Genomic DNA, 15,458 nt, shown 5'->3' on the forward strand with positions numbered 1-15,458 from the left:
CATAACGATGGTACCCCGATCACTTCGTCCACACTATCCCTTCTTACACGTTTTAAAACATAGTAAACAAAGAAAAAAATTCTTTAAAATAGTAGCAATGCTCAGATAAAAGCTATTTGCAATATTTGTCATAATATTACAACTGGAGGCTTGCCAATCACCAAGGCACAAATGGCAAAACTTAGGAGTCATAGAAGGGTTATAAGAAGATTAGCTCGGAAATCTTTGTCATTAAAAAAGAAACGTCGTATGATGACGAATCAAACAGGAGGATTCTGGCCTTTACTACTAGGAACATTGGTACCTAGTGTAATTGCGGCGATTAACGCTGCACAATGAAAAAAATGATACTAGTTCCGGCTTCGACAGTTGTGTCGGCCGTAGACAGAGAATTATCTGATTTAGACAAAGAAATGAGTGAAATTCTTGAAAAACCAGGAACATCCGAAACAAAATTGAGAGAATATTTGACAACGTTACAAAAGTTTCTAAACGTTAAGAAATTAGTTGAACCACCGACCGTAAAATTAAGTCAACCCTCTATTGTACAACCATTGTCAGTTCCAATGGTCCCCACATCGACACCTATTCTAATACCTACAATGCCTCCAAATATAATACCATCAACACCTACAAATGTGATGTCACCAGCAGCAACAGCAGCAGCAGCTCCGGCATTTACATTTACTGCTCCAATACCTACTGTATTACCAAATCCTGAATGGCTTAAAAAGAATAGGAAAAACAGTATGGCCCAACTAATTCACGAATATCAAGAACTGAAAAAATTGTACTCTCCGATTGAACTAAGAAAGAAACCTAAAAAAAATTCCAAACCAAAAGAAGAAGAATCAAACATAACTGTAAGACGACAAAACGAAAGATGGAAAATAAATGGATCGATTTATACGAATAAAGTTTATTGATTACAATACATGTCTTTATGATTTAATAAATGATTACACATAAACAAAAGTACCATTGCTTCGTTATACATTAAATCATGAGGATTATATAAGTCGTGAATAATCATATCTAGGGTATAGCCTTTACACATGTTAAATAAATAGAAAATACAATGTAGTCCACACGTTTCGGACAAAGGATATTGTATAGGTACGTGGTTAAAATACCATTTACTAGCGTAAAGGTTAAGGTCTACAAGATTGTAGTAAAAAGGATCATTTCCGTAAGAATCAAAAAAGGTACCTATTCCATTATCTACGTAGATTGCTAACCAGTGAACGCCTTGGCTTGATTTTGGTTCCGTATTCAAACAAAAACAATATTTTTTCTGTCTGGGTGGTAATGGTTTTTGGTCAAAGGCAAAAACACCGAGAAAAAATGGTTTTGTGACGGATTCACACTTTAAAAATTCGTTTTTTTCTACGGTGTTCATTCTCCGGAGGGATTGTAAATCACGGTACGATCTTTTGAAATTATTATTTCCGATTCAAATTCCGCGTAAAAAACAGCCGTTACATTTTGAATCAACGGAGACTTAAATTTCATTGATATTCTCAAGTTTCCTTGTTTATTCCGTGATAGATGGTCAGCACTAGCTTGTTCTTCCGGGGTTTAATCAAATCCGTAGAGAAAGTTACATTCTTTATATTCTTCGTAAGAAACACAGTTTCCTTTATTTCTTTTGAACAAGTCCAAAGCCATATAATTTGAAAGATACTCTCGGGAATACTCGTTAACGTTATAGTTTGGCGTAAACGGAGGGTTGGGAAATGTTTGGGTCCCTATTGTTAAGGCCAAGTAGTTTAAATTGAAATGAGCAAATTCGAAACCATTTAAACTCAGATCACCGTTAAAGGCTGCCGTTCTAACTAAACCAATAATTACCCGGGCTGGCATTTTATTCATAAATACATTTTCGCGTGTAATATCCGTTAAACCACTGCTAATAGAAAAGTATTTTAACACGGTCCGGTTAATAGGGTAAATAACGTTATGTTTTTCATGAACCATAGCGTGAGCTAACATTATTTCCGCATTTACCTTAACCTTTTTAATTAGTAAAGTTACGTCTAATATTTTAAATTTAAATTTTTGATTTGCTATTGTTGAGATAATAGCAAATTCGTTTACTGACTTTATGAATCGAAACCTAACATCTACGTTATTTAAAAGAAACTTATCCATTCGACACACATCAAGATGTAAATCACCAATCATATCAACGGTGTTTGAGAGGGCTACGCGATTTTTCCTTTTCAACATACCATTGTTATCATTTTTATTCGCAGCTAAAAACATTTTTGCGGCATCTACTGGATTATCTTTGTAGTACATTTTTGCAGACAGATAGGAATTTTTTGCACTGTCACCGTAATTTAGATGCGTTTCAAAGAATGCCAAATACGGATAAGCGTTTGTCGAAGTATTAACTTGAGTATCTCCGAAAAACACATCTACTTGATTAAACAGAGCGGCATGTAACAAATTTACAGGACCGACGTCCGTTTCTAGAGCAGTTAAAGCAGAACCATCATCTTTGAGTAATTTTACTCTAACTTGTAGCAATGTTTTAGCCAAGTCCGTATAGAGATCATTAGATCCTGGAACAAAGAACTCAATAGGGCCTTGATCCGAAATTGATGCCAAAGGTTTGTAAATTACGTAGTCACTATTTTCAACATTGTAATTCGCCGGTGGTACCGCGAATAAATCCAGTTCTGACATCATACCCTCAACCATGTTTATTGTTTTTTTTAGTCCAAAAAGTCAGTCTTGGTTCGTTTTTTCTTTATGCTTCGATTTCTAGTCTTCAGCTTTCTACGGCGACCCGAACCAGTTTGCGGTTGTGACAAGTGTTGACTCGCTTTTTGTAATAAATTTGCTCCAGCTTCACTCAAATTAGATTTCAGAGACTCTTTTAGGTTTCTACCCGCAATGTAATCACCAACTATTTTGGACCCAGTTCTTAGGGCTTCTCTTCCTAATGCTTTTCCAACGGGCTTAAAAACTGGTGTTATAAATCTTATTAAGCTTTTAAAAATGCTTCCGAGACCATTTCCTCTCTGAAATACTGGTCCCCGGAAGTGACTGAGACCAAGTCCGGTTTGGTTCAAGTAGTAATTTAGGTATATGTTACTTCGTGTCATGTTTGAGTATGAAATGAAGTTTTATGACTGATTTGCTTAACTTAAACATAACATTCTCTCCATAATCAGTTCTCATGTCTATTTCTATCATTTCAAATGACGGACATCTTAAGGGGTAATAGTCAATGTTTTGAAACCGATGGACGGCTAACGTTGTTGATTTATCATTGACTATAGGTACAACCCTTAGTAACGGAGCATAGACATCACCAACTACTTGAGGCAGTATTAAATTTGTATAAATTTATAAACTTGCAATTCCCTTGTCAACATCCGCTATACTCTTACTAGTTGAATTTCTAAGAGGAGAGTCCATTTGATCCTCGTGAAACCCTAACAATCTTCCAAGACCCGACTTTTCTTTCGTGAACAGTAGATAATAATCATTTACACATTTGATATTTACTTTTCCGTCGGGATTCAGGTTTATTGTAATCTTAGATCTATGTTCCGTAGGAATTTCATTGGTCATAGCTTCGATGACGTTTTCAATGCTTGTATATTGCCCCGGTTGAATTTGTAATATCAACTCTCGAGCATTTTTATGACCTTTTCTCTTCCTGATATAGAAAAAATTATTGGAACTATCTAGGACGAGAGGGTCCTCTTTCTTTCTTTTAACGAGTTCTTCGGGAAACGTAAATCTTTCTTTTATCCATTCCATGGAACTCAGGCCTAGGATTTTACCCATCTCCTCAGGTATTTGAATTTCATACCCATTTTTAGCCCTCGGGGCGCAAAAAGCTTTTTCATTATCGTCACTATATGTTACAAACATGTATACCGAAGATCGTATTTCCGGTGGTATGGCATTGTTCATAGTTTTTAATAAATTTTTGTACGCGTCGTAACCATCTCCGCGTAAAGTTCCGCCGGTAAATTGATTGATCCCAAATATTATCCGTATAATCGTAGACTCCAGCCCCAAAATATAGATAGTCTGCAGACACATTATCCCAAGCTTTAGGAAAAAATGCTTCGGCTAAACCCACATGCCAGTTTAAATTCAAATTCAATGGAGCTGGTAATTGAACTTTAAAATGAGATTGCGTGTTTCCCGGAGAGAGTTACGTAAAATGAATCGTTCGACATGACTCATTAACTTTAAATGTTTTTTATTTTTCAATTACTATTCTTTATATTTTACAAGATAACTTTTTGAAGTTCGCATTCGTAAAAGGCTCCCCTTATTTCTTCATCATCAAAGTCCTTTAGAATATAACAAACGGGGTTTCTGTACAGAATTTTTGAAATGATAAATATTTCCCTGGTCCAGTACCCTTTGTAACCCTTTTCGAAGAAAGGTTTGCTTTTTGATAGCCTAACAAGATCACCGACCTTTAACATTGGTGGTTTTAGCCTAGATTGTTTACCATACAGACGTTTCCACACTAAATGCTCATTTTGTAAATTGACATTAACGGGAGCGAAACCAGTACTTGAATGTACAGTTGAATTGTAGGCTTTCATTATTTTTGGTAAGGCATCAATGTAATTTAGTTTCTTCGTTCTAGTTAATAACTTGAAGATTTTATCCTATAAAGTTCTATTAAACCTTTCAATTACTCCGCATTTAATCGCACCTACACTAGTATAAAGACTTATCCCCTCTTTTCTTAAATAATCTTTAAACAATTTTGATAAAAATTCACTACCTTGATCAACATTAATTCGTAACGGCTTTCTTTCTTTAATAACTCTCCGCAAAGCTTTCAAAACCTCTTTACTAGTTTTATTTTTCAAAGGAAGACTCCAAGCATACTTTGAGAGGATATCAATAATAGTTAGAATATATTGAAACCCTTTATTATATTGTTTAAGATTTCGTAGATCGATCAAGTCGCACTGAAATACTTCATTGGCTGTTGTAACGTAAGTACGATTTCTTGGAAAGTATATCATCGTTGATTTGTGAATGGTATATGTTGGCTGAGACTGAAGCCACGCCTTAATTTTTTTCTTCGAGACATTTTTCACTCCTTGTTTCAATTTCTTTACGCTACCGTAACTGAGAGGACTTTCACTGTTATAATACACTCGGCTTAACTTATTTTCCATAATTACACTTTCTCAATGAGAGATTTTCTATTTAACCCTTGTCAATGTACGTTTAAAGCTATCCAATCATCCTCGTCTCTTATCAATGACGTCACAGATACAGTTGTAGAATATTTAACCCTTGTCAATGTACGTTTAAAGCTATCCATTCTCGTCTCTTATCAATGACGTCACAGATACAGTTGTAGAAGAGAGGAGTTTCCCAATAGACGGCGCACGGTGTTTTCCTGCCAATGACGTCACAGATACAGTTGTAGAAGAGACAGGACTGACAGATTCCCGCGCAGTGTTTTCCCGCCAGGGGGCGCGCGAGTTTTCCCGCCAGGGGGCGCGCGGGTTCCCCGCGAGAAGGCGTGCAAGTTTTCTCGCGAGGGGGCGCGCGCGAGTTTTTCCAGGTGGGCGTGGCATAATTACGTCATAGGTCATTGACACAGTGACCTTGACATTCTACACCTACATTCTACATCTACGGAGGTACGAAGTGTGGGTCTATACTACTAATATCTGTTGCAACGTTTTTGCCTCTTTGCTTCAGGAAAAATACTTCTAACAACCATGGGGTAGTGGTAATAATGTCAGATTGCCTAGGGAAAAATAATAAATATTACAGATGGAGATTCGTCCCTAATCTGTAGGACAAAGTGACAAACATATGAAAAACTAATTTTCTATAATATGAAAAACTAATTTTCTATAATATGAAAAACTAATTTTCTATAATATGAAAAACTAATTTTCTATAATATGAAAAACTAATTTTCTATAATATGAAAAACTAATTTTCTATAATATGAAAAACTAATTTTCTATAATTTGAAAAACTAATTTTCTATAATATGAAAAACTAATTTTCTATAATATGAAAAACTAATTTTCTATAATATGAAAAACTAATTTTCTATAATATGAAAAACTAATTTTCTATAATATGAAAAACTAATTTTCTATAATATGAAAAACTAATTTTCTATAATATGAAAAACTAATTTTCTATAATATGAAAAACTAATTTTCTATAATATGAAAAACTAATTTTCTATAATATGAAAAACTAATTTTCTATAATATGAAAAACTAATTTTCTATAATATGAAAAACTAATTTTCTATAATATGAAAATCTAATTTTCTATAATATGAAAAACCAATTTTCTATTATATGAAAAACCAATTTTCTATTATATGAAAAACTAATTTTCTATAATATGAAAAACTAATTTTCTATAATATGAAAAACTAATTTTCTATAATATGAAAAACTAATTTTCTATAATATTTAATGACTATCATCAAAGTTTAATATTACATGCCTACCCATGGTGTACCTCATGGGGGTGACTGAATAATTAAGTTTTGGGTTGCTGGTACGCTTACCTGAGAAATGAAGTAATTTAGCCTGGAAAATCTGGACTTTCTTTCATTGTTGTTATTCACTGAAATGCACTTACAAATGTGGAAAGCGGACACTCTCCTCTGGCTCACTTAAGCGTACTACACATTAGCGCGTTTTGAAGCGTTGCGTAGCGTATGCGTTTTCCCGCGTGAACGTTGTCGTCCGCCACGGGTGGAGCGACGAACCGCAGCAAAAATCTTTTGTTTTAGGTCGTCTGCTATTTTTCCAACTTTTCTGGAAAAACTTTGGAGGTGACAATGTCGAGTAGTGATAACGATTCCGATTCCGATTTGAATACAGATCTTCTTGTGGCTTTATTAATAATACACAGGCGCCGTAAAAGAAAAAATCGAGTTATATGGCTGCATCCTTACCTAAAAAGAAGGAAACAACTTTCCGAGCTCAATACTTTGGTTTCCGAATTCAGAATTGAGAATCACTAACTTTATTTTGCTTATTTTCGAATGATGCCAAAAACAATGGATCACTTATTGGGTTTGATTGGAAAAATGATTTCAAAGGCTCATAGTAATCTTCGAGAGCCGATATCTGAAAAAGAAAGGTTAGCCTTAACGTTGATATATTTAGCAACAGGCCATTCTATGCAAACTGTCTTTTTCCATGCCGGGTTGGAAGGTCAACCACGTCTCAAGGGTATCGTTCCTTTCAACCGAATTCCCAATGGACCGCAATCCCATTCGACCGAATATCCCGCAATGATTTTAGATTTCCAGCCCAATGGCTATATTCCCGATGGACCGAAATCCCAATCGTCCGAATATGCCCCTAAAAAATACATGAATATAACTTGAAACACTGTAGCCGGCAGCGATTCGGTGGTGTAGTGGATACGATGTTGGACTGCGAAGCGATAGGTTGTTGGTTCGAATCTCCGAAAGGTATGTTAATAATATTAAAAGTAAATGTTTCGCGATACTAATTAAAACGCTCACTTTCATTCCTTTCAAGGCAAAAGATATATAGAATTAATAATCAAATTGTGCTTAAAATGAAGTACAGTCTTAATGGTAGTTCCATCAATGTCTTTAAATTTACATTTTAATATTTTGGTTTCGGGTGGGTTAGGTTAGGTTAGCTTAGGTTAGGTTAGGATAGGTTAGGTTATTTTAGGTTAGCTTAGGTTAGGTTAGCTTAGGTTAGGTTAGCTTAGGTTAGGTTAGCTTAGATTAGGTAAGGTTAGGTTTGGTTTGTTTCCAATAATTCGTTGACACCTTTTCCAAAATATGCTCCTTTTAATTAGCTACCACCTTTTCCAAAATATTCTCCCTTTAAATAGCTACCACCTTTTCCAAAAATTTTCTCCTATTAATTAGCTCCCGCCTTTTCCAAAAGATTTTCCTATTAATTAGCTGCCACCTTTTTCAAAATATTCTCCTATTAATGAGCTGCAACCTTTTCCAAAACATTCTCCTACTAATTAGCTACCACCTTTTCCAAAACATTCTCCTATTAATTAGCTGCCACCTTTTCCAAAATATTCTCCTATTAATTAGCTTCCACATTTTCCAAAATATTCTCCTTTTAATTAGCTACCACATTTTCTAAAATATTCTCCTATTAATTAGCTGCCACATTTTCCAAAAGATTTTCCTATTAATTAGCTGCCACCTTTTCCAAAATATTCTCCTATTAATTAGCTGCCACCTTTTCCAAAATATTCTCCTATTAATTAGCTGCCACATTTTCCAAAATATTCTCCTTTTAATTAGCTACCACATTTTCTAAAATATTCTCCTATTAATTAGCTGCCACATTTTCCAAAAGATTTTCCTATTAATTAGCTGCCACCTTTTCCAAAATATTCTCCTATTAATTAGCTGCAACCTTTTCCAAATATTCTCCAATTAATTATCTGACATCTTTTCCAAAATATTTCTATTATTGCTAATAAATTGTTCGTGGTAAGAGGCGGGCTTTTAATACTCATATAAATAATCTTTTTACCTCCAAACAAGGTTGGGTTGGGTTAGGTTAGGTTACGTTGGGTTAGGTTAGGTTAGGTTAGGCTAGGGTAGGTGAGGTGAGGTTCGCCGTAATTAAAACGTAGTTAAAATAAGTGCAGTAATACATTTTCAACTCACATTTATTTTAACAATAATAAGTTGTGAAATTAAAAATATATTTAATGCAAAACCACACAGTATGTCTTCTTCCAGTTCAATAGAATTTCGGTCCAATGGGACTATAATAAAATCGCACCTTTGGCTACGTTCGGTCGAATGGGACCCCAAAAAAACCCCCCTTCTGTCGAATGGGAATTCGGTTCAATGGGACCAAAGCCGTCTCAAGTGACCCGGGAAACATGCAAGATAATTTGGAAAGTTCTTCAACCAACTTATACGCCTCCTCCTAGTTTGTCTCAATTCAAGTGTGTGAGCGATGCGTTCTTTTCCAAATGGCAGTATCCAAACTGCATAGGCGCTATTGATGAAAACACATAAGAATCCAGGCCCCTCCAAACTCTGGCACGGAATACTTCAACTACAAGAAAGTTTTCAGTGTGATACTACTTGCTGTATCTGATGCCGAATATAGGCTAATAACTGTTGACATTGGCGATGGTGTCCACCAGAGTGACTCTGGAGTGTTAAAAAATTCAGGGTCTTGGAATATGTTGACAACTGGGAAAATATCAATTCCACCCCCAAGAATGCTTCCGGGAACAAACTCGAGCTTACCCCTCGCACTAATTGGAGATGGGGGATTCCCACTGAGCAAGTTTTTGATTCGGCCTTACTCCGAAAACAATATAACTTTGCCGGAAGGGATTTTTAGCTATCGGCTTTCAAGAGCTCGACGCATCGTAGAAAACACATTTGGTATTCTTTCAGCCAAATGGAGGTTTCTTCTTAGGCCAATTACAGCTTCTGAAGAAACAATTATTGAAGCAATTAAAGCAATTTGTGTTCTACACAATTTCCGGAGACAAATTGAATTAAACAAAGTTTCCAATGTTCCTCGCTATTGTCCTCCTAGTTTTGTGGACCGTGAAACAAACGATGGCACACTTATTGAAGGCCAGTGGAGAAAGGAATTCCTTTAGCGAAATGTCGCCTCAATTGAACAAGACCCACCAAGAAATACCTCCTGGGAAGTCGAGGCTCAACGAAACAAACTGAAAATGTATTTCAATTCAAGAGAAGGAGCCATATCTTGGTGGTATGAGCGAGCATAAAAAGAACAATACATCAGTTTTCGATAAAACAAACATTTTAATAATATGGATACATTGAAAGTGGTTTTGTTAAAATGGAATAAAGACTATAGTTTTAAACATGAAAAATGTGGAATACTGTATAATATTATTTAAAGTGTTATTATGGCGGAGGGAGATTAGAATATTTTCATATCACTAAAATGCATCACTGAGAGTCTTGGCATATCAAGCTCTTAAAACTGGTTTTACATTTAAAAAAAAACTTGCAAGCTTTTCCCTTGAAATAATAATTGATGGGAGAAAGCTGAGTATTATAATATCTCCGTAGAAAATATGATAAAATTATTAAAACTTAGGAACTACGAAGTACCGGTATTTTTAAAATGATAAATATGAAATATTTGTCTTCCAAAGCAGTTCTATTAATTTCATTCTTCATCAAACTCAACTTCAAACACGACTTCCTCTATGCGCTTCCTGGCAATGCCTTGCTTTTTTGGGCACAATTTTTCCATTCGGTCAACCAGTGACATACAATACAGCTCCAAAGATGATTTGGGTTTTTTATCATCACTCGGTTTGTTTACATTAGTGGCCATTGACTTTAAAATTTCAATCTCTAATTCGTCCCGCTTTCTTTTGAATTTAGCATTTTTATTTTCATAAGATAATTTTTTCAGGTTGCATTTTATTTGCTTCATTTGCTTCACTGCAAAAAAAGGAATAAGCCATATACCCAATCATGGGAACCATCATGTTCAAGCGATGTTTGCAAAATAATCAATGATCTACGGATCAGGCCATCGCGGGGCCTTATTTTAACAATGTAAACACGGCTTCAACATACAGCCTGTTAATAAATGAATTTCAGTACTCTCTAGTTTCATTCTGGTTTTTATCTACATCATCCAATTTCTCTCGGTCTCCATCAAACATCCACTTCCAAACTTTCAGGAATGACATAACCCTGAGCTGAGTTTGAGGCTGAATCATCGTCAGGATGAACGACATTGCTTACAGTGCTCTTTATAAAAAGGTTTATTGTTTTAACTTTTCATTCATTTTTTTCGATCGTCTTTCGTACATCGACCATTGATAATTAATGAAATTAAATTACTTTCTGTGTTTGATATGGTCACTCAAAAAACTCAGGGTCTCGAAAAGAGACCATTTTTTAATTGCAAATGCTTATGAGCCAGTTGGAAGGGCCGCTGCCTTTTTTCTCTGGAAAACCTGTCACGAAGCAATTTCCATCTCTTCTTGATAAGTTTGACATCTTTAATGAATTGAAATAATTTATGGGTTAATTAAACTGTTTCACCTTCAGCATGCAAATACAAAAGAGAAAAAGTGAGATTGTGACTCGGAGAATGCCAATCTCTCTCTCTCCCAGGAGTACTTCTTTATGAGATTAGATCATACAAAAACGTTAACAAACCTGAAACATTTAGTTGTTCGGCTATTTCTGACCATACTCTTTCTTTTACTCTAAAAAGTTTAAAATTGGGCCTCCTCATGTCGTATAGAATTGGTTTATCTCTTATAGATTCAATCAAAGCTTCGTCCTCGAAATCCGCCATTTTTTTGTTTGAATAAAAAATTCGCCAGAGCGGCCAGACGTCGCTATCAACGTAACGGACGGTAACGCAATTTTTGGAGCGAACTTTCAAACGTGGCAATACGCATACGCTACGCAACGCTTAAAAACGCGCTAATGTGTAGTAGACTTAAAAGCCTAGAGCCTCAGCAGCATTGCTGCTGTTTCCCTTGTATGACCAGATGGCTCGTAGCGCGTCAGAGCCAAGGTGGTTACTCCGGAAAGACACGAAATACCCAAGTATCGCTTGGCTACTTTGGTCAAGTTGGGTATTACGCTCTGTTTTGCCCTCCAGGTTACTTCTCTTACCCACTTTTGGTGGCAAGACTTCCTTCAAGTAGTTCGTCACCTCTACGTATGGTGTTGTTGACAATGCCTGTACGGAGCCGATTTCACTAGCCTGGGTCAGAAAGATAAAATCCCTGGTTTGTGATTCACTTTCAATAGCCAACCGCTCCTCTTCGATGTCTCGCATTTCAGTTTTAACTATTCCCAAGACCTTGTCAGCATTTGGTACACAAAATAGGGGATACTCTTAACTCCATTCTGGAGTAACGTAATAACCTACAATTTGTGAAATGCATTTGAAATTACCAAACGTACCATTGTAAACATAAATAGTGAATTTTTTACCCATTAACATGTATTGGTTTTGCCTCGGGTCCAAAAATGACGCCTACACAAACTGGTTTTCGTTGATGGCCTTGACGAAGGTGGTCGCAAAATCTCGCTCTATTTATTTTTCTTCGAAAAGCCTTGAAGTGAGCTCATTTCAGCCTTCTTATTCGAACAAAGGCCCCCTCGAGCAACCTCACTGTCTTCGCGGCAACCGGCTCCTCCAACATTCAAATTGTTTCGAAGCCTCCTGAAATGGCTTGTACACTTGCAGTAACTCGCTTATGGTATCAAAAACCTTTAAAGCAAGGTTGTCCATTTCGACCTCTCCGGTGACCCCTCTCAGAGAATGAACCATTCCCTCTCCGTGCTATAGTAAATATGAAGTTAAGATCTTGAATTAGGGAATGAAGTCGCATACTCTGTGCTTCCTGAAAAATCTTTCCTTGATTTATAATTTTTTGCCCAAATTGGGCTAGTATCTCAGCTTCGTGACCCATTGTTCCACCTTTCAAAAATGTTGGTGGCTTCGGTGGAGGCTTTAACCTGGCGTAGGAAGACTTGGTGAAGGGTGTACGACATACACATTTTTGGTGGAACTGGGATGTTATATCTCAATTTAGGAACATTGGCACATGGTTAAAATTACAGTTTTCTGCTTGGGATGATGGTGTATCCCGTGTCTTTCCTTGGTTGTAGACATACAAAGCCGTGGGCGCATCCATTATCAGAACCGAGTATATCCGCAGAAATACACGAATAACTTATGATAAGTAGTTTTCCGGAAACAAAATCCTATATGGTGATATCATTCTACTAACTTCAGCCGTTATCAGTCCACTTTCTTCCAGGGTCTCCTTAATCTTTGCTCAATTGCTTTCAGACGAAAGTGCCTGCATTTTGTCCACATTTTTTAATCTAATTGCAACGGTGTGGTGCTGCGAATTTTCATGTATGAAACTGCATTTCAGTTCGACAATCTGGCCCCAACGAACGACTTCAAGGTGTTTTTCGTCCTTATTAATCTAGGATTACCAAAAATATTTAATGGATATGAAAATAACTATATTTAACACAAAAAAATATGAAAAAAACACACAACATTTTTGGTTGTTGGTTTTTCACCAGTTTTTGACTCCGATTAACAGCGACGACGAAGATGGCACGGTAACACGAGGTCTTCTTTTTGCGACCACCTATCGAAATCCCGGTAGTTCCACCGTGGAAAAGGGTAGACCGTTATTGGTCACCATGGTCCTCAGTGCTTTTTCGAAGTTCATTTGATTCGGCGAGTCAGCCTTGAACTTGATCACTTTTTTGACTGGAGCCACAGCTGCTTGCCGGACCTTTCTGCCTTCTTTTCCCTCAAAATGCCTTGGTGGGTTTTCTTTTGGAATAGATGAATGAAAATTTTAAAGGAAATGATAAATCTGAAAGTATATTATTAATGGATATCACATTACCTGGACGTTACGCTCCAAGTTACCTGCAGTGCTTTGCTAGACTTAGTCCATCAACACATGTTTCCCACTCGCACTACACCACGATATATTTCTTCACAGCACCAGTATCGCTTAAAAGATGTCCCCGATACTCGTAGTGCTGCGCACTCCCACACCACTCACTCTCTTTGAATTTCAAAACAAATGCTTTAACGATTTTCCGAGGTAAAGACTGAAGATTGGAGCCGCTATTTCCGTCGTCCTCGTCCTCTGAAGCATTAGTAATTTCAGGACTGCTTAACTTAGAGGCCTGGAATGTTTCCGCGGAAGAAACAGGTGACACATTAAGCACCGTTTCAGCAATTCCCTATTCATAATCTGAATCGAAATCGCTACTTAAAAAATTTAATATAGGATAAATAATATGGAATACAGTCTAGGAGATAGCCACTAAAGAATTTCCAAAACCTCCTGAAAGTGGATATCTCCTCGTATATTTCGTACATTGGTTCAAAAATTTAAGGAATGTTAAAAAAGTAATATAGAATATAGTCTAGGAGATAGCCACTAAAGAATTTCTAAAACATCCTGAAAGTCTTTGGCCCTCATATATGGCGTATATTGGTCCAAAAAGAGGGTGATACGGGTTCCATAGAACTTAGGGTAGACTAGTGGAAAAATACAAACATAATTTTATCAAAATCTTTCCTGAAGCCATTTCCCGAGTTAACATAAAATTTAGCCTAAACAATGAGGTATGGGAAAAAAACTAGAAAACTCTGGCCTATGTTCCGCTATTCTAAGAGGGATGAGAGAAGAAAGGGGGTAAAAACTCCGAATGCTCGATTCCGGCCGAAAAATGATTCGGAGAGGTTTTCACCGTATGATTATTAGGATGAGGTTCTTACAAAATATGTTTTATTTCCTTTTTGATTCCATAACCTATCTTACGTTTTACTTTTAAGGTTCAATTCACTATAATTCCGAAACGTTATTAACGTTGTTAAACGTTTCAGGAGTTCGATGTGGCCACAAACCTAATTTCATCATATCAATGGTTGCGTGTCACTGGCTTTTAGATAAGTTGAATAAAGAGTCCCAAGGCTCGGTTTTTAAGAGTTTTGCGGAATTGCAAGGGACAAGTTGCAAAGATGCCAGGCTGCTTCGAATGTCGACGCATTTTTGATAGCAATTGGTAACAACACTTTAGTGATAGCCTTATAATGATCTTTGGCTAAAGCCTAGATTAGCAGGTTTCAATTGCAATTGTAAGGGGGATCTATCTACTTGCACCAGACCTTTAAAGAGGCAATGGTATTAGAAATCAATCTCAACATAAATATGCCTCAGTTTTGACTAGCTGATGTGTTTTTTATATGTTTGGTGAACAGCCATTCATTTATTTTTTATTCGTGCTCAGCCCTGGATCCAACATTGAAAATGGATTTTATTCAAAAGAACCACAGTAAAACTATGAGCAAATCCATTAAGGCTTTAATTGTAAGCGTTTTCAACACATTTTACGAAAGCAGTCAAATTTTAGCTTTACATACTTTTGTTAATATTTAGGGATTTACGCATTCTATCCAAAACATGTTGAACCTTTCTACAAATATATTATTTAAGTTTAAATAAGTTTTCAAACACAAGATCTAAATAGTGCCAATTCTTTCTAGAGGTCTAATAGTTTCCAAAAATATTATTTCATACTTGGGTTGCAATAATATTTAATGCACGATGACGTATCTTCCAGATAATTAACTAGAAAACATGAAAACAGCTATTGAAGAGTAAACACTATACTCTCCGTATACCTCAACAATAGATAGCTTTATTGATAATTTTTTAAAATACTGAAGCTCGATTGTGTCTAACCGTATGAAACGAGAAAATACATAAATATCTATATATTGTAAAGGCATCGAAATGAGGAATAATACTTTCCATATTTTCATTTCATATTGGGAAAAATTACAATATTAATGTTTGTACGATTACTTAACATATTAGCGGATAAAAAAGTAGTATAGGTATGAACCAAAGAGTAGAAGGCCTGGTATGTT

At 36.1% G+C, this 15,458-nt stretch overlaps 2 protein-coding genes across 2 annotated transcripts; both read right to left on the minus strand.

The window, feature by feature from the left end:
• Window positions 1-1,578: 1,578 nt before the first annotated feature.
• LOC149684744 (uncharacterized protein F54H12.2-like) lies at window positions 1,579-2,706 on the minus strand. The gene is made up of 2 exons (XM_089870967.1): window positions 2,102-2,706; window positions 1,579-1,909 (listed from the first exon to the last, which is right to left on the minus strand). The coding sequence occupies exons 1-2, from the start codon at window positions 2,704-2,706 to the stop codon at window positions 1,579-1,581; spliced, it is 936 nt and encodes a 311-aa protein (XP_089727093.1).
• Window positions 2,707-4,256: 1,550 nt separating this feature from the next.
• Window positions 4,257-5,015, minus strand: LOC149684745 (uncharacterized). Its single transcript, XM_089870968.1, has 2 exons — window positions 4,779-5,015; window positions 4,257-4,649 (listed from the first exon to the last, which is right to left on the minus strand). Exons 1-2 carry the CDS (start codon window positions 5,013-5,015, stop codon window positions 4,257-4,259), a joined length of 630 nt encoding a protein of 209 aa, XP_089727094.1.
• Window positions 5,016-15,458: the final 10,443 nt, after the last annotated feature.

Source organism: Phalangium opilio, unplaced genomic scaffold (assembly GCF_054372755.1).
Source record: "Phalangium opilio isolate 3A_F unplaced genomic scaffold, DU_Popi_V2 ptg000032l_1, whole genome shotgun sequence".
Classification (NCBI taxonomy): Eukaryota; Metazoa; Arthropoda; class Arachnida; order Opiliones; family Phalangiidae; genus Phalangium; species Phalangium opilio.

Excerpts from the sequence above, each read along its gene's own strand:
- LOC149684744 (XM_089870967.1), bottom strand. The coding sequence starts at position 2,706 with ATGGTTGAGGGTATGATGTCAGAACTGGATTTATTCGCGGTACCACCG. Across the intron at positions 1,910-2,101 it reads GTTAGGTTTCGATTCATAAA|CAGTGGTTTAACGGATATTA; the intron begins GTCAGTAAACGA and ends CTTTTCTATTAG.
- LOC149684745 (XM_089870968.1), bottom strand. The coding sequence starts at position 5,015 with ATGATATACTTTCCAAGAAATCGTACTTACGTTACAACAGCCAATGAA. Across the intron at positions 4,650-4,778 it reads GAAAGCCGTTACGAATTAAT|GATAAAATCTTCAAGTTATT; the intron begins GTTGATCAAGGT and ends AGAACTTTATAG.